General features: G+C 40.3%; 1 protein-coding gene across 1 annotated transcript; it reads right to left on the bottom strand.

The window, feature by feature from the left end:
• On the bottom strand, window positions 3,320–7,717 carry LOC8063365 (protein NRT1/ PTR FAMILY 8.3). The gene is made up of 5 exons (XM_002463927.2): window positions 7,513–7,717; window positions 6,675–6,780; window positions 6,374–6,591; window positions 5,426–5,982; window positions 3,320–4,398 (listed from the first exon to the last, which is right to left on the bottom strand). The coding sequence occupies exons 1-5, from the start codon at window positions 7,573–7,575 to the stop codon at window positions 3,576–3,578; spliced, it is 1,767 nt and encodes a 588-aa protein (XP_002463972.1). The 5' UTR covers window positions 7,576–7,717; the 3' UTR covers window positions 3,320–3,575.

Genomic DNA, 11,645 nt, shown 5'->3' with positions numbered 1-11,645 from the left:
CGGCGAGACTGCAAGATAACTGTAGGAGACAGTTTGTTCGTTAACCTGAAAAGTTAAAGCTGTAATTATTATTGACTGATTTATTGTGAGAGAAAAAAATATAATAATAAAGAAAAAAAACAGACGGAAAAAAACAGTTAATTTTTAATTATTTAAGCGAACAGTGCCTCAGACTCCTGATCGAGATAATCGTAATTTTGAACCTTACCATGCGTAAATTCAAGCGAGCAGTGCGTCAGACACCTTTTGTATTTTGGCCGGTGCGTTCATTATTGTCATGCCATCAACGGGCCCCTAATAAACCAAAAAAAAAAATCCCGGAAGTGGCCAATCCACATATCCACTTGAGACTGACTGACTGAGGGATAAGAATTCTTTTATTGCTTAGAAAGCCCACAGAGAGACGCAAAAGAGCAGAAAGTTGCGGAGCCATAGCCACCCCTGCACGGCACGGCAGATTCCTGCCTTGGGAGTTCAGACTTCATCACAGGGTGTAGCCTCCACACTCCCCCAAGTTGTGGGCCATTCATTGATTTGTTATGAGAGAAAAATACTATTAAATAACTAATAAATTTAGTAGATGATCTCAAGCGAACAAGCTTAGATTCCGCACAACCACGAGACATCTAGCTAGAATATCATAGAAATCATTGTTGTCAATCAAACAAATCAACAAACTAGTAGTTAAAAAAAACAAAAACAAATCAACAAATTACTTCTCTCGATAACACAACCCAATGGGTCATAGCCGATTTTGGCCTTGTTTACTTCTGGAAAATTTTTGCAAAATGCAACTATTAGCAATTTTGTTTATATTTGATATAAATATTGTCCAATCAATTAACTAGGCTAAAAAAATTCGTCTCACAAATTATATATGAAATATATAATTAGTTATTTTTTATTTATATATTTAATATTTCATACATATGTCGGAAGATTCGATGTGATAGAGAATCTAGAATATTTTGAAAAATATGTTGGGAAGTAAACAAGGTCTTTGTTGCGCTTCGGCCGTCAGGGAGGTTGGAGTACAAATAGGCCGCATCGGATCACCAAACCGGGACCCAGTGATGATTCCCTCATTATCGTTTATAGATGGCCATCGGGCTAGGCCGGGTTGGGCCGGGCACGGGCTGTAGTGTGCTGTGCCGATTTGGCCCACGTGTCTGCCGTGTCATGTCTCAGCGGCCCGCATGCCTGGCCTTTGGCCCAAGCACGGACCCACGGGCTGACTTCGTGCCGTGCCGGCCCGCGTAGCCCGGCGGCCCATAGCCCGGTTTTGTAAAAAAAAAACAAAATAGCCACACAATGTCAATGATTACTTCACCAACATAATGCCACAATCAATTTTTTACAACTCTCAACTTCTCAGATTCACAATCTTAATCTTAAATCATAGAAATGATATAAAAAAACATGTAACATAATGCCAACCCCTAAAACTCGAGCCGTGCCGTGTCAGCCCGCGGGCTCAGAGGTCGGCCCAAGCACGACCCGCACCACCGGGCCGGGCCGGCCCGGGCCCACGAGTTACCGTGCCGGGCTGTGCTCGGGCCGGGCCAAAATGACGTGTCGTGGGCCGGGCCGTCGTGCCTCGGGTTGCATGGCCATCTATATTATCGTTTAATAAAAAAACACCTTGGGGCAAGGGTAACAACACCTCCGAAAGCAACTATGTTTACTTAGCTTATTTATCAAATCATCCAAGTATTTAATATTGTTTTTCTATCACAAAAAATCAACGAACAGTACTTTTAGCTATGAATTATCTCCCAAGTGAACAGGCATTCTTATACTCTGACTAGAATGCAAATTTGGTGGAAATTAAACCATGCAATTATTTCTTTAATTATATCTCTGAATATAACAATTCTCTATTTTTTTCAACTTACCGCTAATTAAAGATGGATAGCTCCGGCTCTCCCTGCCCTGCCCCTTCCTAGTCATGCCCTACCCTGGTCTCTTTGTAGCAGAAGTGCCCAATTTAACATATAATACCTAAATGTGCTTGTTAGTCATTCAACACTAAGTATACGAGAGACTAAATTAAACCTAGTATTTTGTCGAGCACACTCAAAGGAAAACTTCAAAAATCCATGTTTTAATCAAGATCATAAATGAGAAGACAACTTTAAAACATCAAAATCATTTCTTTCATTACATGATTATAAGATCGGAGCTATTACAAAACGTGTTTAATAAAATAGTGAAAGATAAGCATTTATACAACAACGGAAGTGTAAAAAAATAAAAGCAACACTGAAGTATACAACAAGTATTTTTAGAGTTCTAGAAATGATACTATGATTTTGTAAAATAATTTGGTTTGAGAGCGCCCTGAAGTATTTAGATATAACAAATTTATAATTTTGAAAACCCCAGTGTAGTTAAAGACTATAGTTTTTTATTTAGAGTTCTACACCTCTTTTTTCTAAACCATAATTTTGCACGTTTATGGATTCTAATCGTTGTTTCTTAATACCATGGTCGTATCTTAATACTACAACATCTAGAGAAAGAGAGAGGACCAAAATGGGCACGACGAGGGTAGTTATTTTCTGTCCGTTGCTATTTCTAGAAAGATTTGGGCCCCGTTTGGTTCTCCTTGCTAAATTTTTAGCCAACTAAAATTATTTTAGCTACTCTTGTGTGACTAGTGAAACTAAACTATTTTAGCTCTTTTTAGTCAGTGTGTTTAAAAATTTAATTAATAAAATAACTAAAGTTTAGCTGACTAAAATTTAGCTAAGAAACCAAAGAGGCCCTTGGTCCGGTTGCTGACGCAGCAGGCATAAGGTCAGAAGGGATGAACTCATTACCGTGCTGGTGACCTGGAACGATTCTGCACTCGCTCATGTATTACTACTGCCAATTAACCTGCATGTTTCAACAGCTTCTAGTACTTTTTCCCTAGTGGAACCAAAACAAACAAGACGGCTATGCGCAAAAAAACACAAACAAACAAACAAAAACGGCAGGCAAATATGCGTGTCCGATATAGAGACAGCCAATTGAACCAAACCAAAAACACATTGTGCGGTTGTGCCATTAGAGAATGTCAGAACGGGTGTCTTGTATGTACAGAAGGTAAAGTCCTGTCCCAAGGCCTGTTTGAGTTCAACAGCATATTGATTCATATACAAAAACATGATAACATAAATCTAGAAAAAAAAACAGTAATCAAAATCCTTGATAGCAGAGTAGAAGCATGCGAGATTTGTCTACATTCAGCAGCATCCAATTAGCCAAATACACAAGATCTAAACTTGATCACATAAATCTAGAAAAAAAAAAGCAGCAATCAAAATCCTTGATAGCAGAGTAGAAGCATGTGAGATTTGTCTACATTCAGCAACCTCCAATAGGCCAAATACATACAAAAAGTAGAAGTACGAATGTACAATCAACTTAGTATCCCGGTACAATAAGAAATAGAAGCTTTGCAACAATAGGATAATCAACTGTGATCGTTGTTTCAGCTAGAGTTAATGCAGTAGGAAACATATATACAGATTTTGAAGTGAAGCGCCCACAATAACATGGCACGCCATCCAGCTACTGACTTTAACAACTCAAGCTGCCTTCTTGCTCTTGTATTTGCTAGCACAGATGACATATACAATCAGGTTCAGAAAACTGAGGCCAGCAATGAGCCAGAAGAAGTAATCAAGATGCCCTTCGTTCAAGTTGTCAGGAATCCATCCAGGGTTACCTCCCCTTGTAGTAAAGTATGCAACCATTGTCAAAATGAACGTGTTGAGATAGTTCCCAAAGGAAACGGTGAGAAGATTAAGTGCGCTGCAGACGCTCCTCATGGCATCCGGTGACTGATTATAAAAGAACTCGAGCGCTCCGATGAATGTGAACACCTCCGCTAGACCGATCAGGAAATACTGAGGGATTTGCCAGAATATGCTCAATGGGACTGGGATGTTCTGATCTACCAGGTGTGCTTCCCTGGCAACTTCTAGCCGCTTGATTTCAAGGATTGCAGCGACTGACATAGCTATGATGGAAATTACCAGGCCAATGCCCATCCTCTGCAACTCTGTAAAGCCCCTCCCGTTGCCAGTGAATCTCCTAGCTATTGGAACCATGATGTAATTGTACATCGGGACACATATGATGATGGTTAGGGTGTCAAAAGTAGATAACGACGCTGGAGGAAACTTGAATGAACCCAAGGATGGGTCAAGCACCATGCCTTGTTCCACAAACATTGTTGACATCTGAGCATATGCAACAGAAAACACGATTGTTGTTGCCCATATAGGGAACATCCTTACCAGTATCTTTAGTTCTTCCACCTGCGTGACTGTGCATATCCGCCATGGATTGTTGAAGTCAGCAGTTTTCACGTCAACTTTGGCAACTGTAGCAGCCTTGTCAAAAAATCTGAATGAAAATCAGTTCAACTATGTTAGGCACTTAGCTTCGGCACAATATGCGAAAAGAAGGCGAACAGCTATCACAAAACAAGTCATAATATTCATCTATTAGGCAAAACAACCGAGAAAAAAGTGACTAGTATGTATGTTTACAAGTTGCAGTTTAGTATTATATAGTACCTAAATCCTGAACAGCGAAAATCAGAACTGATTCGGCAACTAGTAAAAAAAAAACTATTTTCAGAAGTAACCAGTTAAATACTTTTTCTTGATAGGCGTTCTGCTAGGTTATACTATAAATATATTATTTCTATATAATTCATATCCACTAATGACAAATAATTCCTCCAACATTATACACCCAATGCACTAACCGTATGTGCTGCGAGCATACACTGAATGACCACTCTCTGATAGTCTGATGCACTAAACATGTGTTGCAAGTATATACTGAATGGCATACCGCATACCAGGCTCATAAGCCTTGGTGGATCAGAAGATGTCCAATTATCAGTAAGCAGGGAAGACATCAAAATCATTTTCCCATTCTTGTCAGTACATGAGGTCTATTGCGTGAGGTTGATTTTTTCTCCAAGAGTGACTTTCTGATTAGTTTATGTTATAATACACAACAGATGTGTTCAAGAATAAATAATACCAAATTAGGAACATGATCAATCGCAAAGGTAAATATGCTGATTTAATGAAAGAATTCGAACATTGAAGAATGTCTAATTGATTGTCTGATTCAAGCACAGAGTAAGAGAAGCTATATCTGTCAGGCTTAATGCTTTCTTTATTTCTGTGAATTCTTGTTCATGTGCAGACAGCGAGCGCTTTCTAGGCAAAGAACTTTGTTCCGTATTACATACAAGCGTCACACTGACAACAACTACTATTCTTTACTAAGGAATAATTATTTCTTCATTTCAGAAGTGTGGCAATCAATAATATTATCATCTTTACCTCATACAGCTTCACAATCTATCTCAATTTGCAGCTGCTTCTACTATCATCTTATTAGGAGCGCATACCTGAGTTCATCTGTGTGCTCTAATTGCCGACTCCCCTCAATTGTTGATACCCCATCAGGTTGCTCATACAAGAGAGAGCTGTCCTCTGGGACATGCACATTCCACTTGCGCAACGAGGCAACAATCACCTGGCATACTCGTGTAATAGGACTACCTCCAGGTTTTTGGAACCTATAAAGTGATGTGCCAGAGAAGAAGCTTATGATTGCCAGCCCCATGGATACTGTCGGAATGCCAAAGCCCAGTCCCCATCCAACATTGTCTTGCACCCAAACCAGAAAGCTGCTTGATATGAGGCCACCAATATTTATTGAAAGATAGAACCAATTAAAGAAAGAACCCTTCTGGATTCGCTCATCAGGATCTGTATCATCAAATTGATCAGCTCCAAAGGACGAGACGCATGGCTTAATTCCACCAGCACCCAGTGCAATCAGATAAAGACCAAGAAAAAAGACAGTATACTGAAAAGGGCTTGCTGGTGCGCAAAAGGATCCTTCACAGGATGGAGGCATGAGCATAGGAACTGATGCTGAAAGAGTCAGTATTACCATCCCCTAAAATTAAAAGATGATGTCAAGTTAAATCATACTCTCTCCATCCTAAATTATAAGTCATTCCAAAAAGCTTTAAGAGTCAAAGCATTTCAAATTTGACCAAATTTATATAATAAGATAATAACATTTATGATACTATCTAAGTATCATTAATAATATACCTATTTGATGTCATAAATCTTTATACTTCACTCTATAACTCTGGTCAAATTTAAGATGCTTTGTCTCTCCAAGATTCTTGGAATGATTTATATTTTGGAATGGAGGGAGTAACAAACTAACCGGGCTATTCCAGTTGAAGTTGAATGGAATACAAAGAAAATTAGGGCCTATTCATCAGTCAAAAAAGGAATAAATTACACGCTTGTTCGTTCGAGCAAAGTTGACTTACGATGAAGTACACTATGGAGGATGTTGCAATTATCCAATACTTCCCCCAGTATGCATCAGCCAGGACTGCTCCAATAAGCGGAGTCAAGTAGCAAGTTCCCTGCCATGTAGTCACGTTGCTAGCAGCAGAGGCATTGCCAACATGTAGCTTTTTTGTCAAGTAAGTAACAAGGTTCGTGGCGATGCCATAATAGGCCAGTCGTTCACAGCATTCATTACCTAGGTTAACCTCGATAGTTAATTGCAGATTACGGAGGATTAAATTGGAAGAACACACCTAATGAATTTACTCCGGACAATACCTAATATGAATGGACATGCCTTCCATCTACCAGTTCTTTCCTTGATAACAGGATTTCCAGAAAAGTCAACTGATCCATCTCCAGTGTATACTAGTTGGTTGGATTCCTGGAACCAAAATTATGTTATTTCTCTGTTAAACAAATATCACAGGTATTAACAGACAAGAGCACTTTGACGATGTATGCATATCACCATACATTGATGCACATGCTTTGATCGACTAAATTAAGACAGTAGCCACTATGGCTTTCTACATTGATTCAGCAAGACCAAATCCAGGGTATAAGTTCAGGCTTTACTTTCAAGCAACTACAACAATATGCTGGTACCAGCAATATGCCCATCAGCTTAGGAACAACAAAAGTGAAATGCCTTGGAACACAAGGTGCTTTAATTAAACGCGGTTACGAGTTGAAAGAACCAACAGGATAAATTGTTTAGGCTCAGCTATGTGTACCAAGCAAGCTATTCTGAAATAGAGTGAAGAAAAATATTAAAGCCTTCTAATTAACACTGCAATTGTCAATTGCAACCCTGAATTCTACTCATGACTCTCCACGGCCATATACGTATAGTAAAGCACGAGAATACGCCCCAAGTCATCCAGCCAAAGTAGCAACAAATACTGAAATCTCGACGTAGTGGAGGTGCCAAGCTATCCTTATAGGAACGTAAGTACTAAATCAATAGGTGAGCTTAAATTCTTCCAAAAATCTCGTGCGCTAAGGCATGCTTTCTTTCCTAAAATAGGCTACCAGTCTGACCAAAACATCCAACAAACCTAAACACAAGTAAAGGCCAGCCGGAGGGAGAGTGGAAGTGCTCGAGTCAACTAACCTCTAGAGCGAGGAGCCCTTGCTCCTCCAAGGAGGGAGCCTCCACGCGCTCGGCGCCGGCCATGGACCGATCCCGGCGAAGGCGCGGCAGGGGCAAAGAAGCCTAAAACTAAAAACACGCCTGGTCGGAGCAGGGGCAGTTTTCTTTTATATCCCCGATTTTGGCGGAGAGAATGAAATATTTGACATACTCGCAGTATACAGTGAGTTCACAGATCACTTGCCACTTTCAACATTAGTTCTACAGAAGATTTGTCGATCATATAGTACTACTACAAGTCTGGTCACTGTCACCTTGTTTTTCTTGCCATATATTCGATATTTCCTCTTTACTTCTATACTTTCTTTTCTTTTCTTTTTTATTTTTTTGTACTACTAGATAGAGGAGACCTTTATGCTTTTATATAGCTGTTCACCTACCTGCCTCTGGAACTTTGGCTTGAATTTCAATCGGCTGTTAACAAGAAGCGTCGAATAGCAACTTAGGGTATGTTTAGTTGGTTTCTTGTAGCTCTTCTATATCTCGTATCGTAGTCGTAGTAGCATGGTTCACAACATCTATTTTTCTATCCTACCAAAATGAACGTAGAATTGGAGAAGAAACCATAATAATTTATAGATCCTATAGCTCTGGCTTCTCTGATAACTGTAGCACGGAACTAGAGCCCGAAGAAGCCCGGTCAAATACGAAACCTCTTCATAGCTTCATCGATGTCATGGTCTCTACTGTAGTGCAACTCACAACACGACTACAGTGACATGCACCTTGTGGCACACTAAGTATTGTTGAATATAATGGGCCATTAGCCCATATTTATATTTGATGATTAATTCAAGGGCCCATAATTAATGCTATAATGAAAATGGTTTAGTACCATATTGATGATTGACCATGTGTTAACTCAACTTAAATAGGTGGCCTTTGTTAGCCCCTATGGAGAAGTTGAGGGAGGATGAAGGGGTACCACACGCGCGCGCCGCCGCCGAGGCGTGTCTTGTCTTGTCGAGCGAGCGTGACGTGGCGTGACGTGGCGCATGCTTGGTGAATAAGGAAAGGGAGGAAAAACGGGATCTGACCGTTGTGTAATTAATGGCAATTAATTGCTAATTGATTGACTCGAGACGAGCGAGCGTGACGTGGCGTGACGTGGCGCATGCTTGGTGAATAAGAAAAGGGAGGAAAAACGGGATCTGACCGTTGTGTAATTAATGGCAATTAATTGCTAATTGATTGACTCGGTTTATGGCAATTAAATGAGATTAATGGTCATCAATCAGATGTTGAGATCGTCTTCTTCCACTCCGGCGGGCCATCTTCCTGGTGGACGTTTGCGCGGATCGAGATCGACTACTTCGTCTTCTTCCTGGTGGACGTTCGCGGGACTGCACTGCGAACATCTTCCTGCACCGACTGTGGTCCGCTACTTCGAGCAACGCACTATGTCGACTAGTGCGAATGGAGCCACCGGTGCCTTCGGCACTGGTCCCTCCTCTGGGTACAATCTTAAACGATTGTTTTTCGTTTTCAGTATGTCTGCTGTTGTTGCAGTAGTATTTGCAATGTTTGTCTCTAATCTGAGTAGTGATAAAATTGCACACGTGCACATATATGCAACCACAATATTATGCGTAATTTTCTGGATTAAATCAAACAGTAAAATGTCTAAATTTCTAACATTCCAAAAACCTGATATTAGGCATTTTTCTGTTAGTGGTTTTGCTGCTGCGTTAAAACCGGATGCGTTCGATGGTTCAAACTATAAGCGGTGGCGCGCGAGAATGATATTGTGGTTGACTGCTATGAGTTGCTATGACGTCGCGAAGGGGAAGCCTGAACAGTTTACTCCTGAGGAGGAGAAAACGTTCATGGCTGCTGATAACCTCTTCAGAGGCGCCGTCATAAGTGCGCTCGATAAAAAGTATGTCGACAACTATATTATTTGCACCACTGCTAAAGAATTATGGGATGCGCTTGAGGCCAAGTTCGGGGTTTCTGATGCTGGTAGCTGTTGACGGTCCTTAAGTATCAAATTTAATTATCAAATAAATAAAGAAAAGGATCCAAATGAAATAAAGATCTAGACTTAGGGTTTTATCTGACAGAATTCCACGAGTTTTGGTGTTTGTCTATTTCTGCAGGGAGTTATCAGGAAATATGGAAGAAATGCCCCACATGTCAGGATTACGTAAAGATATTAACGTGCTGCGCAATTATCTTACATCTAGAAGACTCTAGAAGCCACGAGGCCGAAGCGGAGGCGAAACGGGGCCAGACCCTGGGCGGCCGCCCAGTTGGTCAGGGCGCCCGCCCACCTCTGGAGTCCAATCAGGACTCTGCTTTGCGGGAAGTCTCCACCGACCTAAAGAATGAATCTAAACCATACAATCTATGTCGGTTTGATCCAATGGCCCATATTCACTTGAAGGGACTATAAAACCAGACCCCCTGGCCCCTGGAGGAGAGAGCCTCTCAACCCTAATTCATTGTTCCATCAAGGGAGAAGAAGCCTCTGATCAAGATTAGAGCCACCACATCAATTAGATATCTAGATTAGCATAGCTACATAGGATTAGAACTAGAAGGAGTCAATCTTCGATTGGTTTCCGGATCTGTCAGGAGGATTCTTGGTAATTCTCTAATTGTGCTTCTAATTGCTTTCTAATTATCTTTGTTCTTCAATATTATGAATATGACTTTGTTCTACTTCAATATATTGCTTATGACTTTGCTCTACTTGCTTATATTCAAGATTATATTGTTCTTAGTTTATCATAGTTATGTACTTGGCTTAGTTAGATACGATCTATATACATGCTTAGGATCGTATAGCGTTTATCCATCGGATCCATGGGTAAATGATAGATATTGTGTAGGCGTGGTGCTTATACCGTATTTATCTGCGATTGTACCCAATATGCCAGATCGTGGGGTGGTTCGTGATAGTGACAGCTTCATTGATTCTTATATAGTCCCCCTCTCGTGTATTGGGCTGGCAGAGCAACATTATTACAGGGGAGTGATTGCTATGTTTCTCATATTTCTTGCTAATATCACTATGCATGGGCGTAGTCTTGTCTCGCAATGATTGCTAAGTATGCTTGCACTAACTATGATATGCTAGACTATATAGTTAAGAATAACTTAGGGAATATTCTTGTAGTTCGTTCTAATACCATGCTAATGACTTTCTAGAGTATCTAATTGAGGTGCTTATCATATTTATTATGTGGCTAGATCAGATTAGTTATCCTTGTCACTATTATTATTTCATATATATTTTATGTGACACTTATCCCTGTATGAAGAGTTAGATATAATGTTCTCAATTATACATGCAATGATAGTTGCTCAATCTCATATTCTATTCTGTAATCAATAGTGATGATTGTTAATCCCTTCCCAGTGGTAAAAATATAAATAACGATACCTGGAATACTTCCCGGTTAAAATGCTACATCGGTATTAATCTGTGCGCTTGCAGATCCCATTAATTATTTATTTAGAAGAGCAATTGCATATTTCAATACCGCGTCTCTTATATCATGCTGGGGATGACAACTTGGCTTAAGTGGTGTGAGGGATAGGTTTGGCATTTTTGGCACCGTTGCTAGATTTAGAGAACTTAGTCTACTTTTAGTAATGATGTTAAGAATACCCAACAAGCATTTTTGGCGCCGTTGCCGGGGAAGGTTGATTACCAATCAGGATTGGAATAAAAGATTTTGAGTTATCATTCGCATCACTAATATGATTGAGCTTATCTATTCTCTCATACAGTTTTACCCCGATATTTTTCTATTTTATCTTATGCAGGGGAATGTATGAATAGAAGACATCTTCCAGGGAATTTTGTTGACAACCCCGAAGCATTATTCAAGAAGACGAGAGCCAAGAAGAGATCATGAACACTTCAGCAAGAAGCTTCATCCAATCAAGAAGATAACCGGAACTTGTCTTCAGAGTTCGAAGTCATGGCGAACAAATCAATCCGCGAGTTCTCAGCTCCCACTACGGACAACATCCGCACTGGACCTGCTGCAGAGATCGATGGCAACTTTGAGCTCAAGCCTGGACTTATCAACATGGTGCAATCCAACCAGTTCTGTGGGAAGGCACATGAAGATGCTAGTGCT

The sequence above is a fragment of the Sorghum bicolor genome, chromosome 1 (assembly GCF_000003195.3).
Source record: "Sorghum bicolor cultivar BTx623 chromosome 1, Sorghum_bicolor_NCBIv3, whole genome shotgun sequence".
Taxonomy (NCBI): domain Eukaryota; kingdom Viridiplantae; phylum Streptophyta; class Magnoliopsida; order Poales; family Poaceae; genus Sorghum; species Sorghum bicolor.
This window is presented reverse-complemented; position numbering and strand designations above follow the sequence as displayed.